The sequence below is a fragment of the Miscanthus floridulus genome, chromosome 9, assembly GCF_019320115.1.
Source record: "Miscanthus floridulus cultivar M001 chromosome 9, ASM1932011v1, whole genome shotgun sequence".
Lineage (NCBI taxonomy): Eukaryota > Viridiplantae > Streptophyta > Magnoliopsida > Poales > Poaceae > Miscanthus > Miscanthus floridulus.
In genome coordinates, this window is record NC_089588.1 from 17,678,278 (window position 1) to 17,698,242 (window position 19,965).

A 19,965-nucleotide genomic window follows, 5' to 3' on the forward strand; every position below is an offset into this window, starting at 1 on the left:
CTAACTTTTGTATCTTTCTTATGGTTCCTTGTTTGAGTGAATGAAAGATATTGATGCTTTCTTTTGTATGTAAATCTCTTCAATGCCTAAATTATGAAGTGCCTGAAAGTTCAGGTATGACCTGTGCTGTGCTTGTCTTATCGCTTAGTACCTTATTCTGCTCTCTGCACTCCTTTCAAAATGTCGGATTGCAGCTTGGGTTGATCACTCTTTGTGTTATACTTTTGGAAAGTTTAATGCTTTATTTTTGTCCCTTTCTCTCAGTGCTCTCTGAGTTGCTTATCCTTTTCGACAGTATAATTTTCCTATGCTGGACTGTCTGCAACTGAGCTCTCAAGCACCATATTCATGCCTTCTTTCATTGCATCAACTTTATTCTACCTCCTCTCCTTCATTCTTTTTCGATTACAGGCTTACAGAATCTGTGCAAAGGTTTTCCAGCTCTCGTGACAAATACAGCGGGAACAAGCCAGTCACCACACAATTGCTATTCCATCCAGTCTTTAGGCCTACTCATCAATGAAAATTCAGACAATCAAGGATGATTTTGAGTTACCTTGATTTCTGCTTGTTCAGCTAGCAGTGGAGCGAATTGCTCTTTGTTGATGTGGCTGTCATCTTTTATTCCCTGTCGGTATTTGGAAGCTCTGTATTCCGATCTCAAGATCACACTAGCGTGATTCTCTGTGAGAAGTACAGTACCAGTAGGCAAAAATCTTTGTGCAGTGATTGGTTAGTTCTAGCACCACTTGAAATCGGAATCTGATCTGGGCAGACAGATTGCTATACAGCTGAAGATGGCAATTCCGATAAGGTCTGCATAGCAATCTGTCGTACATTCGTCCAAAGACTTCTTTTATTCCGATAAGACAAGCACAGCAGAATAAAGTATTCTTTGTGAGGACATGCTCAATCGTACATTCGCCCACAAAGACTCCTCTGAGAGCACGCGCCCAAGTCTTCGGGCCTTTTTTTCTTTAAGAGGGAGAGAGAGTCGCTCTTAATTTTTGTGTGTCCTTCCTTTGCATCTGTGAGGCTCGAAACCAGTCCAGGTTTCTTCTCACCCAGGGCAAGTGAGCAACTGCCTTATATTACGACGACCGGGCGCGCCGAGTCAAGGTCAGATTCTCTCTTGTTATGATCATCATAGTATATTTACAAGCATGTTCAATGTTTTGTTTCTCTCTCCGTGATTTATTTGGTTCGAATATGAACTTGGACGACTATTGTGGTCCTTGTTGTTAGATATATGTCGAATATGTGTACAGTTTTTGGTTTCATTGGTCTTGAGTTGTATTAGAGGTTAGGGAACTCTATATCCTAGGGATCCATAAATATGAGGCAACTCCTGTTGTAACCAGAGAGATGACTTTGTTGCTGGTTTGTGTGGCGGTGAGGCCGCGAGAGCGCCCGGATACCGGTGTAGCTATTGTTTTATGGAAAAGAGCCCCCGTAGTCATGCTCCGAAGATGTAGGCACATCGCTGAACCTTGTTAAAAAATATCGTGCCTCGGTGTCGTTCTCGTTTGCGTATTTTCTTCTATGGTGGTTATGATTCCACGTTCGTCGGTTAGTAGATCTCTTTTGATCTGGATCTAACCATTCACTCTAACACTTGTGTGAGCCCCTACTGGATGATGACGTGCACAAGGTACGGCTAAACGGGGTTGTGGGAGAGCAATACAAGCGCTGTGCATACGGTAGCTTCACTCAACTTCCAGATCATCCGGTTACGTTGTTTTGACTTGGTCTTCACTATTTCACCCTACCAACTTGATAGTCGCTTTCATTTCAAACGTGATCAGGTCATCCAGTTCTTATATATAATTTCTTTAAGACCTGGCTATTTTTGTTTATTTTTTCATTGGATCTTTGTGTTATCTTCTTGCTTTGAACCTTTACTACCTAAGTACCTACAATTGACACACTTGCCACACATTTTAGCCCTGTTGATCATGTTTTCACTTGAATCGCCAAAATCACAATATGGCATAGTGTCCCATACTCCTTACACTCTTGAAAGAATCTGATAGTGCAGGACGAGGATGAATAGGCTGAACCTAAAAAATTTCTGTCGAACTCAAAATAGCATATCTGTCAAACTGTAGAGGTTCCACAAATTTTCTTGAACCTCCACACTTGTCCAGAGGCTTGACATGTTACAACAAAAACAAAATCACCAAGAAATTTGTTCTGAGCTTAGTTGGCGAAGTACTAGGCTTACACTGACCTATATTGGGTAAAAGCTATTCCCTTCCACACCTGCAACTGAAACCTTGCCAACCACACGCAGCTCAAAGGCCACACACACACACAGGTGACAGGTGCAGCTGTATGTTGGAGTATACCTGATTACGCAGGGAAACTATCTTACAGGGTGCACTGTGTCAAGGTCAGATTCACAAGCGTGTATGTATGTGTGTATGTGTGTGTGTATATTCACAAGCGTGTTCAAAGTTTTGTTTCTCTTTCCGTGGATTAGTTCAAATTTGAAATTGGACTACCGCCTTTGCAAGTTGAATCACCTGTGGATTTTTGTGTGAGCCCCTACCGGATGATGACGTGCCCATTATTTCTGCCCTTGTGTAATTCTTTTGGGCATGAAACACCTGTCTCACTTCCAAAACTAGTACTGGTACCACAAAATAGAATATCCTTGATGATCACTAATTTCCTTGAGGGGCGAGATTGGACTCTCAAGGAATATACCATTACCTTGGCAGTTGTAGAAAACCGTCAAGGAAATACATATTTCTTAAGTGCTAAACCAAACTGCCATGTTATTTTAATCATAGATTTCCTTGAGTGCTAGTCTGAACCGCCAAGGCAATTGCACGTTTCCTTGAGTGCTAGTCTGAAACCGTCAAGGTAATTGCACGTGTTAAAAATGTAACTTCATATTTGTTTCCTTGGCGGCTAAACCCCCTAGAAAATAATTTGTAGCGACCAACCCTAAAGGTAATAGCTATTTTCCTTTCTATCTACCTTTGGCAGTCTTTCCTTGAGTATTGGCCGCCAAGAATAATTTCGTTGGCAGATTTCATGGTTTCCTCCAGGGTTTTTGACCCTCAAGGATATTCTGTTTTGTGATAGTATAAGTGATAGTATATGAGTAATGTCCAATCTACCAATCTAAACTTGTCGCTGAATTTAAAAACATCCTCGAACTCAAATGATGGACAACTTACATCCCTTAACTTTCAAAAACCGGATAAAATACCCACCATAGGCCCCGTTCGCGTGCCCTTAAACTCGGCTTGATCCGCTTCTTTTTTCATCCGGAACAGTGTTTTTCTCTCACAAATTCCTCCAGCATTCCTTCAAACCGTCCAAATTCCTCCAGCCGAACACCCCCATAATCATTTCAAAGTGGTTTCCTAGGTTGTTTTACTAACATGGCAGTGGGCCCACATGTCAAATGATTTCTCTTTTTCCCTCAAAAAAAATGATTTCTCTTTCTTCTATATTAAAAAATCATAACTTTTTTATGTTCAGTTGGATGAATACAAACTTTATATCAAAACTATAGAGATCAATGTGATTTACAACTTTGTAGTTGATAAAAAAAATTTAGATCTTTTGGAGGCTCAAATATTTGTTTTAAGGTATCGGATTTTGAATTTCATATTTCAAATTTTTCAACCAACCTAGGATGTTGACATGGTCTACAACAAATGTGTAGTTCTTAATACGATCTACAACTTTTTTATTGACAACTTTTTTATCTAGGATCATTTAGAGGCTTATAAATTCATTTTTAAGTTTTTTTATTTTGAAATTCTTTTTTTTTGAATTTTTCAAATAACATGGGATGTTGACATGGTCTATAGCAAAATTATAGCTCTAAATACAATCTAAAACACTTTGTAGTTGAAAACATTTCTATATGAGATCATTTAGAGACGCAAATATTTATTTTAATTTCCTATATTTTAAAATTCAAATTTTTAAAAATTTTCAAATGACCTCGAACATTGACATGATCTATATCAAAGTTATAGATCCCATTGCGATCTTTAACTTTGTGGTTGAAAACCTTTTTCATTTGAGATCGTTTATTGGCCCAAATATTCATTTTATTCTCTGATTATTAGATTTAAATTTCTGAACATTCAACGATCTTGGGTGGATACACGCTCTGCACCATATTCCATACACTCTTGAAAGGGTCTAATTAACAATGCCTAGAGAGGAGGTTAAATAGGCTGAACTTAAAAAATTCTTTCCAACTCAAAGTAGCGGTTCTGCAAAATTTCTCGAAGCTCCACACTCTTTTAGAGGTTCCACATGTTAAGAAAATGAAATCACCAAGTAAATGGTTGTAAGAGTTGAATTGGCGAAGTACTAGGCTTACCTATGCGGGGTAAGAGTTATTCCTTGCCACAACTACAACTAAAACCTTGCATAAGAGTAGATAGAACAACTAGAATACTAAAAGCCAACGCATAAGTGGTATTTAAAAATTAAAGCAAGAATAAAAGTACAAGTGAAACAAGGATTTATATCAAGATTTGGCCACAACACCAAGGCATGCCTACGTCTTCATTTTTTAGGAGACCATAAAGGTCTTGAGTCTCATCCAACTCTATCCTCTTCTCAAGTGACCATAAAGATCAAGCTCAAACGTGTCACTAGAATGTTCAGTGATGCAAACCTTGTAGGAGCACACCACAAAACTTGGGTGCTTCAATGGGCTCCGTCTAGCCATCTAGGATCAAAATCTAAGAGTAATGAACACAAATCCACCGAATTGACAAAGAAAAAGAGTGCTCAAAAGATGAATTTGAGTTTATCTAGCACTCTCCCTTATCTTCTCTCAATCTCACACCAAATCTATCAAAAAATCAACAAGGGTGCCCTTTGTCTTATGTCAGGTTGAAATAAATGACCATGGTGACCATTGGAGAATAAGGGGGATGACTATAAATACTCCCCCACAAAAGAATCCAACCTATGCGCTTGGTTAGCAGAACGCTCTCAAATTCAGAACCTCTGGAAATGTCCGGAGCCTCCATACTTGTTGCTAAGATTTGTATCCCCCTTAATAGGAAGGCAATCCTAAAATCAAAATCTCAAAATATAAAATGAATTATAAGCCTTTATTGTCCATGTTGTTTTTCTTTTCTTTTTGAGGGGTTGGGATACTTCAATATTGCTCCAAAGTGTCTAAAAGTTGTACACAATCTCATAGACATCATTAGTCCCTAAATTGCTTGTCATTATTACACCAAAGCCTACTAGGGACCTAAACGCGGTTTCAAATATCCCCATTGATGTTAATACAAACTTGAACGCCCTCAGACCATGCTCGTAATCCACTAAATGATATTTTGATTGCAACCTTTCTTGTTAAAGCATATCTTCCTCAAAGTCCCACTTATACCTTCTCAAAGTCTATCATTAAGGTTACCCTTGTAGGTTTTTGTTTCGCAACTCATCATGTATAATTTAATGCAATACCAACTTCCTCTTCACTACATGTCTCTTGCAAATGTGATTCTCTTGTGAGTCCAGCTCACATTGCACGATCCATCAACGTGAAGCCTGCACTTTCCGTTCCCTTCACCACCGTGGTTCATTGACGCTAAGCCTTCCCTTTCCCTTCACCATTTCCCCCCTAGTAGCCATGATGCACCCCCACACATATACATCATGAGATAAAAAGAGTTTCTCCAACAAAACATTATTGTGACCACTAGTTAGTGATATAAACAAAGCATGCATTACAGCACCCTACATGTAACTACATGCACACCAATCCAAGCATGCTCTTCATCAAGCACAAAAATGCACAATACCAAGCATGCACAAGTTGTTAATTGCTAATAATAAGCCTAGGTCTTCCCATGATCTCATGGTTTCGCACTTGATGAAATGATGAGTATATTGACAGCAGCCGACAGCAGCATAGCATAAACATATGCAAACATGTTCATGCAATCCCAATTGCCCTCTACCAATTTCACCACATATCAATCATTCATCCCAATGTTGAACCATGGTACTTGTCAATGTGGTTGTATATCTATCCCACATAGCAAAGTTGGTAGAGATCGTAGACAACTTATGACTAAAAATTTTATAGTGGCCTAGTTTTTTTTGTGAAATATAGTGGCCTAGTTTTACTTGTTCTTGTTATTTTGTTCTTGTCGGGTTTTTTTTTTGTTTTGGGGAAATATTTGGTGGAAATCACCTTCTTAAAAATGTATCTATAAGTTTTTCAAAAAATCCGAATTTGACATATTTTAAAAAATCATATAAAAATAACAAATTTCAAGCGTGTGCTCCAAAAGACAATTTTGTCTTTCTGGTTTGGACGCATGCAATTTTTTTTAAGTTTTATAGGAAAATTTATATATTAAATTTAAATTCTAACTTTTGCAAAATATATCTCCATAAATAGGCACTTTGGGTGCGCCAAGTTTTAGGCTGTTAAAAACCTCTGGGTATCCTATTTTGGGGTTTTCACGATTCCACAGAGAAGTCAGTTTCCACCTAATATTTTCCACTGTTTTGGATTAAGCTGCAGTGGCATATTACCATATTGGTACTCTGTAATTTGTTTTCTTACACTTCTCTTGATGAATCGGCAGAGTTTTCACAGTTTTTAACCAAAAAAAAAGAATAAAGATAAATAACGGGTAATGGAGTTACTGTTACTGTGAGTACCATTCTGAACATTTTGGACTTGCAGAACAAATGGCCTGTACATCTCAACAATTCGTGTTCTTTGGTGCAGAGTCATACCATTGTGAACTTTCGAAGCTTGGCGTTCGCATTGCAGTTTGTCAGTTTATGAGACATCCGTACAAGTTGCATTCCCCATCAGTTGCTGACTGCTATTTGAGTCGTCGCATCCCAAAGATTGGCAGATTCATATCATATGGCTGAACGGATTGATAAATTAGCAAATTCCTAAATGTAAAAGTATCTCAATTACCTACGGCCGTTCTATATATTTGCACGTGAACCTTCATCCCTGCATCAGACGTTCTTTATCAAATACTAGTCTGTACCGAGGAGCAAGCAGATTGTAGTGGAGGTAACACTCTTGTTATATTCAGTTGATGAAATGATTGAACTGAAAAGGTACATGAACTAATATAAAATATTTTCTCGTAGAAGCCACAACATCACAAACCATGGCGGCGGTCCTGGGTGCGATGGTATCCTTTGTGATAGACACGCTGATAAAGATGGCAGCTGATGAAGTGGCCATGTTGTATGGGGTTCCCGATGAGATGAACAAGCTGGAGGGAAAACTGCAGGACCTCAAGGCAGTGCTCGCTGACGCGGAGAGGAGACGCATAACAGAGAACGCCGTGCAGCGGTGGGTGCTGATGCTGAAGGATGTTATGTACGAGGCAACTGACATCCTTGACATCTGTATTATTCAGGCTGAGGAGGGGCAGGAGTCCATCATGTGTGCAGAATCGAGGTGCTTCAATCCCATATCATTCTGTATGCGGAGTCCTGTCTTCACCCATGACATTGGAACCCGCATCAAGGATCTCAACAAGAAGCTTGACAGCATCTGCGAAAGCGGTGCTAAGTTCAAATTCATTAGAATGGAGCAGAATAACCAGCAGGACAGGGGGGTGCTTACTCATCCTGCCGGCAGTAAGACTTCGCCGGTGATTGAGCGATCGAGCTTGGTTGGGAAGAAAATCGAAGAGGATACAGTTGATCTGGTGAATATGCTGACAGGCGAATGGTGGAGCAATCATCCAGATGATTACATTGTGGTTGCCATTTCTGGCCCTGGGGGCATCGGCAAAACCGCATTGGCCCAGAATATTTACAACCATCAAACCATCAAAGACAAATTCAGCATAAGGATGTGGTTGAGTATCACTCAGGCCTGCACTGAAACCGAACTTTTGAGGGAGGCCATCCATCATGCTGAAGGACGAGATTGCCATGATGATGGGAAGTCTCGGCTTGAGTCAACACTTGCAGACACAATCAGGGACAAGAAAACCTTTGTGGTACTAGATGATATGTGGACTGCAGCAAAGTGGAACGATGTGCTCAAGGCATCCTTCAGTTACGTTGCTCGTGGAAGCCGAGTCCTTGTCACAACGAGAGATGATCGAGTCGCCCGTTCGATGAAGGCTCAGTACCTCCACCATGTTAACTACTTGGGGCCTCAAGACGCGTGGACCTTGCTCAAAAAAGAGGTCAGAAACGTTTCTTATCTTTACTTTGAATCATCAAACAATACACTTTTTTCTGCAAATGTTTTGAATAGCAATGCTAATGTAACTTACATTGTCTGTTGACTGAATTTTCCTCAACATGTGTTTATTTAATAAATTAATACATCTACTAGTCTGTCAACCCGGGCTCAGAGCACGCTGCTCTTGCACTGTTAGAATCTTAGAAGAAGCAAAAACGTTAATCCTTACTGCTTAGTACCTACATCTACCTAAAATTACTTATCATTGCCCTCTCACTTTGTTATTTTATCCAATACCCATATAGATACTTTGTTTTCTCTATCCGGTTGTGATAAAATAACAAAATTAATTTATATGCTTTCCATCTATATCATCGTTTTTTCCCTCTGATGGCACCTCCATGTGCCTTCCATATGCACTTAGGCCCTGTTTGGCATGGCTCCAACTCTGGGTAGAGCTGCTCCACTCTAAAACTCCAGGTGGAGCCAGCTCCACTCCAGAACTCCAAAACTAAAATGTGGTGTTTGGCTAGATGGGTGCTCTCAGCTCCAAAAAAAACCGATTTCAGTGTGAATTGCCATTGTTGTCCCCCAATTCAGGTCCCACTTGTCATCCTCTCTACCCCATCTTCTTCAGAAGTCCCCCAATTCAGGTCCCACTTTCCATGGTATATGAGCCTGGACATGGCCCTGTACGCGGCCTGCGTCATGTAGATCCCGTCCCAGCTCAGGTACACCGCCGGCTCCATGCACGCCGTCGCCCCCGCGAACCCACGCATCCGCCGCCAGTCAAAGTTGTACTCGCTGCCGCCGCCGTAGCAGGCCTTGCGCGTGCTCGCCACGTCGAAGCCCAGCGAGGAGGCGTTGTGGAGGAGCGCGAGGAAGGAGTCGCGCCCCTCGGACGCGACGCTCGCAGCTCCGCCACCTCGCGCTGCAGCCGCGAGTTGTGCTTGGCGGCGAAGCGGTTCAGCACCCGGAGGCACCCGTACGCGCCGTAGTCCGCCGGCGGTGGAGGGAGGCAACGGCGAGCTGGCGCGTGAAGAAGGCACGGCCGCCTGCCGGCGAAGGCGCGCCCGATGGGGCTGTGGCGTGGCCGCCGGCCGGACGTGAGGGAGGGGCCCGATGAGAAGCAACGGCGGCAGGAGGAAGTCACAACGCGCGGGTTCGCGAGAAAAGAAAACGAATCGTTTTTTGTGTAACGAGTGGCATTGGTGGGTAATTACCCACCAACTCCACGAGGAGGTTCAAGAAAGGGGTTTTGGAGCTGCAAAAGAGGTGCTCCAAAACTCCACCCCCATTTGCACTACAGCTCCATGGAGTTGGCAGCTCCATGGAGTTTTGGAGTTGGTGTGTTTGGCTGGATTTTTTGCTAGAGTTGGTGGAGTTGTGGAGTGGAGCCATGCCAAACAGGCCCTTAGTTAAAACCTTAGCTTAAATTATGGCAGCTCCTATTGCAGCACTGTCATATTATGTCATGAATTTATATTTTGACTTTTTTTTAAAATGAAATTGTTATATGCTTGTGTTTATTATAAATTTAACCGAAACTATCTTTTCTGTTTTTATTAAAAATAAGGATTTAGATCTAGACTCTACAATTAATTACTATAAGCGCATAAACAGTCATTAAACCTGCACTACAGTGCTTTATTTGAAGTGGGATTTGGAAGGAGGGAGCAATAGTGGTAACCTCAAGAGAACAATAATATTTAAGTATATAATACTGAATGTTTACTCAAAGAAATCTATAAAACAGGAAGGTCCTGAACATTTTTATCTGCATTAACCTTCTGCACTGTTTAAGGTGTCGGATTTCCTCTCTCAAAGAATTATATATACAATAGTATTTTTTATAAAAAATGAAGTGCTTACAATTATGCTAATATATCATAATGTCTTAATCAAAATGCATAAAATGATTCAAAGTAACAAAATGCATAAATAATTGTCATAGATATCAATATGATATTAGATCGGTTATTATTGTCATTAGTATATATGAGCCATGAAGAGAGATAATTTTCATGATTACTAAAACATATAAATATATATTTATTGCTCATGTATGCATGTATACTTGATCTATATGAAGGTACCATATGTATGTTTAATTTAAGTGATTAACAGTGATAAAAGTTTGTAATTTAGAGACATATATAGTTGTAATTTACAGTGACCTTAACTTTTTTTTCATAATAGCACACATTGGCGATTTAGATGTATACTTGAGAGAATGTTTAGTTTATTTTAATAGTGGCAAAAGAGAATAGTATAGATGAAAATTTAAGGAGCTACTTATATTATCATCATAATGCCAGGATGGGTAATTTATTCACAAATTTAGTGCTTACTATATATTATGTTTTATAATGACAGATGTGGGTAATTTAGATGTAGTTTGAGGGCTTTACTTTATCTTATTTATAATAATGATAAATGCGGGTAATTCTAAGGAAACAGAATATCCAATAGCTATAGGTAAATGGTGATTAGAGCAAATCATTGAAGGCTAGATTTTTTTTTTTTATATTTGTAGGAATTTCTTGGACTTATCATTTTCTAGTATACCTTTTATGACGATTAATGTGGAGACTCGGGTAGAATGATATATTGTGTGCTTGGATGTATTGAGAATATAAACCAGTAAGAGCATCTTTAGCACACTCGTCATCGCATTCGCCGTAGCTTTTTTAGTTAAGAAATTGAGCCTTGAGCGCATTAGCCAATAGCTTCACCATCCCTGTTGGGACATTAGCGAGTCAGCGGTTTCTTTCATGTTGCTTTGCTTTTAAAATAAATTATATTATTTCACTATAAAAGGAAAACGATTATAGGGCCGAGATACAACACATTTTATTTCTAAAGACGGTATAAAAATATTAGTGTCATAAAAAATATGTAGCGTGCCATGCTTGGGCCGCTGCCTAGGCACGTCAGGGTGGCCCGGCTTGGCCCAGCCCGCTAAATTGCCGTAGGCCCGGTGGAGGCCCGTAGCTTACCAGGCTTCATCAGTCCAATCCTATACCTGTCCATAGACTTACTCGGGCACTGTCCATGTCCACTCTATGTTTGCTCTGACTCGTGGAGGCGTGGAGCGTCGCCGCCTCCTGCGTAACCTGTAGCCGCCAGCTACCTTCTACCTCTCTCCCCGCGGCTGGCCGCTACCTATTTCCTCCCGACTCCCTTCTTCCCTACGCCAACGCCACACCATCTTCTTCTCCGCGCTGCGCCCTTCTACCCTCCCAGATCCACACCACCAGCTCCACCCTACAGCTAGATCCAGGGCGCCATGCCACCATGCGTCGCAGGCGTGCCGCGCCGCCGCACCTTCGCTACCAGCGCCCCACCTGAGGGCGACGTCGATGCCTCCATTCCCCTCTCGTCGGGCTGGTGGGCTGGCACGGGCCACTAAGATGCTCGAGCTTTTCAAGACGGCCCGACCTGAAAAATGGCCCAACCAGCCATGCCTGGGCCGTTGGCCAGGCTCGGTGCCCGGTTCGGCACGGCACGGTGGGCACGGCGTGCCGTGCCTGGCCCAGTGCTAGTGGGCCGTGCCCGGCACGGGCCCATGCCGGGCCGGGCTACATGGCCCAAATGGCCATCTATACACACTGCCGCCTTCTCATCACCGTCGCCGCCCTGCACCCCACCTGAACGGCAATAGACTTCTCTGTTCTTTCTGCTTGGAGTGGAGGGTGAGAGCAGTGCAAGGAGGCAGCACCGGCCGAGTGCTCGGCCCGACGACTGAGCGTTGTTCATGGTCGTCGATTCTTGAGTTCTCCCCTACGCCCGACCCCCCGCCGCCCTCTCTATCCACTCTCATCCATTCATGTTGTGGAACAAGTGGGTCACTCAACTTTCCTCGAGTGCCCCCAATGAGCGACTCGGGGGCAACAGCGCCGGCGCCCTAGGCCCCCATCCCCTAGCCCCCCTTCGGCCGCCGTCGCCGCCCTTCGGCATACGACGGCGGCGGCCCGCGGTGGCCCCTAAAAAAGGGTGCGACCATAGCCCTCCCTCCCTCCCCCTCACTCCTCCACCACCCCTCCCCCTCATCTACGGCCACCAGGTTCATCTCCGGCGAGGAAACACGGCCACCCGGGTGGATTCGGACCCCCTAGGGCTAGATTTGGCGCATGCACCCTCCATTTGTTCTGCGTGGTGATGCAGCGCGTCCGGTCCTTCTTCCAGCATCCCTGGGTCTTCATGCGTCGGACGGCCAGATCCGGGCCGGTGCCGGTGGCATGCACCCCTATGGGGTCGCTAGCGACTGCCTGGGGCCAGGGGCAGCGACGGCCTAGCTGGACCTCACGCCTGCCCGCGTTGGCCGATCTGGCCGAGGCCGTTGCCTGCCTAGCCCTGACGTGGATGGTGCCAGCCCACGGTGGCCAGTGTGCCAGGTTGACGGCGGATGCTAGCCTCACTCGCAGGGGACGCTATGGTGCCAGGGACGGCCAGATCTGGCGATCGAGGTGCCTACGGCGGCCATGGCCTGGGTGCCCATGGCGGCCACGTCTAGGCTGCCGGTCCTGGCCTGGGTGGGCCTTCCCAGCTAACCAGCGTCGGCCATTGCTGGTGTGCTGGACGGGCAGGGCCTACTTGCTGGCTGCCTGCGAGCCGGCGCTGGAGGATCTGCCCCTGCCCCGGTAGGGCGGGATGACCCCAATCCGGCGAACAGTTGTTACTTGGGTGAAAACTCTACCCAGTGCCTTGCTTCGGGCCAACGGCGGTGGTACGGTCTGTGCCACTACCTTCTTGTAGGCGTCGTTGAAGTTTCTGTTCGCCGCGCGGGTTGTTGGGGGCGGTCCTAGGATGAAAGTCCTTGTGCTCTTCTTTCAACGTTGGCGTCTACGGATGTCATCCCCTTCCTAGAGGCTCCGTTGGAGCACTTCTACCGTCGTCCCGCCTCTCCCGCCAGAGTTGATCCTGGCTGTGCTATGCCTACATGTGCTTCAGCTCCTTCTTCGCTTTGGTCTGCCCAGCTCAGATGTATGGTGTTGCCGCTGTCGTATGGTTCTTTGCAGGATCTTCTTGGAGGATGCTTTGCCATCGTTGCTGCCTGGGCGGATACTTTGCCGCTGATGTCGCTCCACTCTTGCCGATACTTTGTCGTGTGGTCTCTGGCGGATCCTTTGCCACCGTGCTGCTTGGGTCCTTTGCAGCGGATACCTTGCCACTGCCTCACTTCTTTGACGGATGCTTTGCCGTCATTGCTGCTCAGGCGAATACCTTGCCGCCGTCGTCACCTCGGGCGCCCCCCTCATGCCGGATGCTGAGGACGTGATGCCCCCCCTCCCCCCTTGCGGATACTTTGCCGTTGTTGTCTCATCGCTTCTTGGTGAATGCTTGGCCACCGCGGCTTCACTTCTCTTGCTGGCAGCGTTGCGTTGATGTATTTTTTTCCTTTGCAAGTTCAATCGGTTAGGTTTGTGGTGGAGAGCCTCTCCCTAACGTCTTTCTTTCTTTTACGTTGTCGTTTAGGTTCCTAACCACTTTCTATGTGGTTCTGTAGCCGGCACTATAGGTTCTCCTATAGCTGCGTTGTGTAAGCTATTCTTTCGGTTCATCTTCTTAATGAAAACGCGTGAAGTCATGTTTAAAAAAAATCCACTCTCATCCCTACTGCCGAGCCACCACCCCAGTGCGGGGAGGCCTCAAATCGGGCAGGCGGCGCAGCGAATCGAGCAACGGGCAACGGGCTCAGCGACGGCGCAACAGCAGATCTCCAGTGGGCGTCAGCCGGTGGGCCTGCATTTTTTTTTGTCTGTAGAGGCAGACAAGCACCACCCTGTCCACCCACCACCGGCTTTGTTATTTCTGATTAGCAGAGCCTCTTAATCAGAGGAGTGAGCTGCCCAGGTCTGGCTGCTTTGCTTGTCTATGCAGATCTGTTTCTTTGTAGTGTTTTCTCCTCTTTCAAAAATTCAAAATGGTGACTGTATCAATCTTCTAAAATCACTTCTATTTTTTCTGTTGATATAATAAATAACAGACAACACATTTTGATGTTAAACTAAAATTCCTCAAAATTGACTGTTTTATATACTATTTGAACTTAAGAGTATCGGTTTAATTCTAAAGAATGAAGGAAAAAGTGTACAATTCATGTTAATTTGAATACCAATATAATATAGATCAATTCGGCTGGCAGAATTTTGGCTGAAACTGGTTGAAAAACACTGTTCCGGCTGAATTGTTGTGAGAGAAAAACACTGTTCCGGCTAAAAAAAAAAGCCGAACAAGCCGAATATGGGGTAAGCCGAACAGAGATTTGTTAGTCTTCTAGAGTGTGCTCAAGTATGGAGAGTGAATTATATGGAGTGGATAGCCAAATGGAGATATACATGACGGAATTCAATTTGGAGTATCTGCGGGAGATGTTCTAACTCTACTAACGATTGTTTCATACGACCAGATGCCTAGATAGTATTTACAAATCTCGTGTTGCCAATTGAATGTTGTTGACGTTGCTACAACATTTTCATAACTATAGTTTTTAGTTGCTTTCATAATTTTCTCATAAATTTGAATTTATGATTTTTAACTATATTTATCTGCCATTGGTCTTTAGTTCTACTCTAATATGCAAACTGATTTATTAGGCAATAGCTATAACTATTGATATTTGAACTAGTTCGAGATTTGAAGTGCACTTGAATGAATTATGAAACTAGTGCTGGGAAAGGAAAGCTTGTTCAGCATAAAAATGAGCAACATGACAGGTTACATTTTAACTTTGTAATGTGTGGCGCTCCATCTTGTATTCTTGATTCAGTAACCACTGATTGGGCTACGTTGTGATATTAGTGGAAACTATGATTCATTGTTTTTTTTTAAAACATGGATAACTTAATATGGTGGTTTATATATGGAATATAGATCCAGGTTCACGTGTCAACCTAACAATTTGACATTAAAAGGATATGTAGTTATTTAGTGGAAGGTGAGGACATTATAACAAGTAAAACGACCTACTTCGACTTTCTTTTGAAAAGAAAGAATGACTAAAGAATCGTTACGCCTTCAATCCTAAAATATAAGGGATTTTAATATGTCCTAAATCGAACCATCCTAAGTTTTGACCAAGTTTGTAGAGAAGAGTAATAACATTTATGATATTGAGCTTCATTATATACATTATAAAATGTATTTTGCTAATTTATCTTTTTGATGTGGTAGATGTTAACGCTCTTATCTACGAAGTCTATCAAATTTAGGATAGTTGCCATATATTTCAGGACAGGGGAGCAGCTGGAATTCTGCAACCATGTCTGAAACAGAAATACACAATCAAATATAATTCCATTCATTAATTTTCAATCTGCCTGCAGGTCATAGCAACCGAGAGAGATCAGCTTGAAATAGATACTCTGAAGGATATAGGATCGAACATCCTTGGCAGATGCGGTGGTTTACCTCTTGCTATCAAAGTGATAGGAGGACTATTGCGACAAAGGTCTATAAACATAGTTGAGTGGGAGAGGGTTTTAGATAATCCTGCATGGTCTATTGATGGAATGCCCGAAGAGCTAAACCATGCACTATACCTGAGTTATGATGATCTACCTCCTCATTTGAAGCAATGCTTGATTTACTACTCACTTATCCCACAAAAAACAAACATTAGTCCTGATCAACTGATTGAAATGTGGATTAGTGAAGGATTGGTGAGCAGTAGACACTCAGATGACCTGGAACAGATAGGAAGAGATTACAACAAAGAGTTGATCATGAGGAACCTTATACAACCATATAAGGAATGCATTGGCCATTCACATTACGTAATGCATGATGTTGTTCGCTCATTTTGCCAGTATATGGTTAGAGATGAAGCACTGGTGGCTCGTATGGGGGAAGGTGGTATTGGTAGCAGTCTTCTTTCACACAAGTTTCGTTTTCTGTCTATTGGAGTGGAGTCAGGTTCAGATGAACTGGAGTGGAGCGTTCTACAAAATCAGAGTTCGTTGAGAACATTAATATCTTGTTGCCCTATCAGGTTTAAGCATAATGATTCTTTGAGTAGATTATCCAGACTACGCACAATACATTTAGAGAATGCAGATTTTATTCCATTATTAGCAGACCATCTGGGGGAACTGAAGCTCTTAAGGTACTTGACCATAGAAAGTACTCAAATATCTAGTCTACCAGATACAATTGGCCAATTGAAGTTTTTGCAGCATATTGGCCTTAGTGGTTGTGAGAAAATGGTACGACTTCCTAATGGCATTGTAAAGTTAAAGCAGCTGCGGTCTGTTTATCTCGGTGAAGCGGTAAATATTATACCAAAGAAATTTGGTGAGCTGACAAACTTGAGGAAAATACTGAACTTTCCAGCCAACATGGATGGTGGTGCAAATGGTTGGTGTACTTTGGAAGAGCTAGGTCCTCTTTCTCAGCTTAGGGATCTTTCACTGAAGGGATTGGAGAATGTACATCCCAGCTCCTTAGCTGCAAAGGCCATGCTACGTAGCAAGAATCACCTTGGCCGCTTGGCCTTGAAGTGCAGCAGTATAATAGAAGATGACGGCTGGTCAGTCAAAAGAGTTGTCACAGAGGAGGAGGAGCGGCACATTGAGGAGGTATTTGCTGAGCTTTGTCCTCCAGGTTGCATAAATCATTTGACCATTGATGGATATTTTGGGCGTCGACTTCCAGAATGGGTTATGTCAATGACAGGAGTGTCTCTGGAGAGGCTGCGGATTTTGGAACTGTCGAATCTTGCTCTTTGTACCCAGCTCCCCAATGGCTTGTGTCAGCTTCCCTGTTTAGAGATATTGATTGTTCTTCATGCTCCAGCCATCAAGCATGTTGGCCCAGAATTGATGCGCCACACCCACAAGCACAATAATAAGCGACATTCCCGTGTGTCGGTATCATTCCCAAGTTTGAAAAAATTGATCTTCAGCGAAATGGTTCGCTGGGAGGAGTGGGAGTGGGAGTGCGAGGAGCTGCTTGAAGCCATGCCAGTCTTGTTGGAACTCACACTCGACAACTGCAGATCACTGACACGACTTCCACCTGGACTTTCCTACCATGCAAGGGCGCTCAAGATGTTGAACCTTCGAGATGTTCATTGCCTTTACTATCTGGAAAACCTTCCTTGTGTCGTTGAACTTAGCCTGGAGTGCTGCCACAGTGTAAAGAGAATCACCAACCTCCCAAGTTTGCAGAAGCTTGCCATCAGTTGCTACTCGCGACTGTCTGTCTTAGAGGCTGTCCCAGCACTTAGATACCTTAATCTGCAGAGTTCCAGCATGAGAATACTCCCAAGATACCTGCGGGGTCTCAACCTCACCCGTTTGTACCTGTGCTGTGACCTACCGCTGCTCTGTTCAATGGCTTTGGGAAAATCCACCTACGACTGGAATAAGTTCTGCCATATCCGTCGTGTGGAGGCCCATACCCATAATGGTCCAAATGGAATTTTCACAGTCACGTATACAAGGGATCCTCGCTACCTGGAGACCAATATCAGCAGCGCCCTCTTCAATCTGCTGGGGTAATATATATATGTTACTTCTCTTTCAATATAAAATATATGGTTTTCCTTACTTTCGCTTGCTTATTTGTTCCGTGACTGTGAGCGAGCTGCAATCAACAGCAACCAGCAGCAGCCTGGTTTGGTCAATTTGAAACATTAATCCTTCTCATTTCACTGCGCAGACGGAGGTGGCTACGGACGCTTTGCAAGTGATGGAAGTGGAATCTTGGTTGATGATGGAATCAATATCATATATAGGAGCTTATCCGGCCCATCCTACGTTTAAATCCATTCGAAGATTATGAAAAGATACTGTGTATAAGGGGTTTCTATTTTGACCATGTTACCGAATGGTTCTCGCCGTCCTCAACTGCGTGACCGTTTAATACAGACTTGTAACAGTGCTACACCTCGTTGGACTCGGATCTCATAAACTGCATCTGTATGCCGTGGAGTGTGTTTAGTACAACTCCTCGAGAAATGATTCTGCTGCTGAAGGCTATACATAATACTGTATGATAAACTTGTATAAATTGAGCTTTGTTACAGTGGTTTGGAAAAGTACTTGTAAAAAATTTTGAAGTCCTTAGATGATGATGATCTGTACAAGCGTTGTTGACATCAAAATTGAAGGTGCTACAAATGACTTTACCATATACTTTAATGTCAACAACTGATATTCTTGAGTTCGTTATGGCTGCGGATTGCTATCTAATGTTTTAGTTGCCTATTGAATCCTTTTGACTATACCTGTGACCATAGCCTCAGCCGAAAGAAATTTCTTCAAATTTGAAAAAACTATTCAAGGTCAACTATATCACGAGAAAGATCGAATCACCTGGCTATGTGCTACATTGAAAAGGATGTCTTGGACACTATTGATCTCAACACCGTCGTTGATGATTTTATTTGGAAGTTTAAGGTAATCATATTAGTGACTTTTTATTGTTCTTCTAGTCATTGTATCTTGATATTGTCACTGCTCATCGATCACTATTAATAATAGACATCTCAAACTAAGAATGTATCGTGATAATGTCATTGTTCATCAATTGACTCCTATGCTTTGCAAGTAAATTACACACACATATATATGTTATATATGTTGAACATTTGGTCAATTTACGACTTATATTAATCCATAAAAACGACTTAAACAATAGTAACAGTACCACTAACCATACTTTAACACCACCACTACTGCAGATAGTATTTAACAGTGCAGCAACCAAGTACGCTAACAACGCTAACAGAATAGCATATGAACAATAGCGCACAGTGGGATTAGATTTATACCCTAGGGTGGGACTGCCAGTACCCGCGGACAGTGAGCCACCATCTTCTCCGTCGGTGGTGTTGGTGCGGCCACCAGTCCTCCTCGTGTCCACCATGTTGCAGAGGAGGTCGCGCCGGGAGACTCCTGCAGGTGCGGTGTTGGAGCAGTGGCACGGGAAGCTCCTGCAGGTGCGGTGTCGGAGCAGTGGCACGGGACTCTCCCGTCAGGAAGCAGAAGCCCCCGAACAGGAAACTGCAGAAGCGGAGACAGGGCAGCAGTCGCGCCGGGAAGCCGGCGCTCCCCAAAAACTTGAGTCCCCGCCTACCTGTGCAGGTACGCTTGACGGGGGAAGTTCCGGAGGCCTGCTACCGAAGCTCCCTATGCGCGCAGGGAACTCTGGTCGGAGATGCAGACGAACAGCTCAGCGCTCAGATGTTGCGGAGAGGAGGAAGAGGAAGAGTCGGGTCTCTCCCCTGCCGGACAGGGGCGCCCCCCCCCCTTATAGCCGCGACGTTCCCCATCTGTCCGTTAGGCCCTGTCGGGGGAATGAACCTGGACAGGGTGGTTGGGCGTTGGGAGTTAGCTACGGCGGCTAGGGTTTCGGTTGGGCCAAGCGACAAAACCAGGCCACGGCGCGTCGCGCGCGCGCGGGCGACGCGGCTCGGCGGCGGCGCGCACGTGTGGCCTCCCGGTTCTCCCTCTCAACTTGTCTATGTGAGAGTCCTAAGACTCACTATTTAAGTTGAGAACATTTTTAGTGACTTTCCCATGTGGTACTAATCACTTTTCCACTTAACAATAATTGTGGGCCTTTGAAGTTTATTTGATTAATTAGAATAAATAATGGGCCTGGCCCAAATTAATCTAACAATCCCCACCAAACTTCAGAAGTCCACAGTTAATGTCTTCAGTTCTGAGTTTGTTTGATATACCAGTGTTTCGATGGAGACTGTTAAGTTGAACATCCATCTAGAAAAGGAGTTTACACTCATTTACAATTGATCAATGGACTATGCCTTGAATTGACAG

At 43.7% G+C, this 19,965-nt stretch overlaps 1 protein-coding gene across 1 annotated transcript; it reads left to right on the top strand.

Moving 5' to 3' along the window:
- Positions 1 to 973: 973 nt before the first annotated feature.
- LOC136481465 (putative disease resistance protein RGA3) lies at positions 974 to 18,330 on the top strand. Its single transcript, XM_066478798.1, has 5 exons — positions 974 to 1,119; positions 6,740 to 7,042; positions 7,123 to 8,180; positions 15,508 to 17,678; positions 17,843 to 18,330. The coding sequence occupies exons 3-5, from the start codon at positions 7,143 to 7,145 to the stop codon at positions 17,871 to 17,873; spliced, it is 3,240 nt and encodes a 1,079-aa protein (XP_066334895.1). The 5' UTR covers positions 974 to 1,119; positions 6,740 to 7,042; positions 7,123 to 7,142; the 3' UTR covers positions 17,874 to 18,330.
- Positions 18,331 to 19,965: the final 1,635 nt, after the last annotated feature.

Coding starts and splice junctions, on each gene's coding strand:
- LOC136481465 (XM_066478798.1), top strand. CDS start 7,143: ATGGCGGCGGTCCTGGGTGCGATGGTATCCTTTGTGATAGACACGCTG. Junction 8,181..15,507: donor GGACCTTGCTCAAAAAAGAG/GTCAGAAACGTT, acceptor ATCTGCCTGCAG/GTCATAGCAACCGAGAGAGA. Junction 17,679..17,842: donor GCCCTCTTCAATCTGCTGGG/GTAATATATATA, acceptor TTCACTGCGCAG/ACGGAGGTGGCTACGGACGC.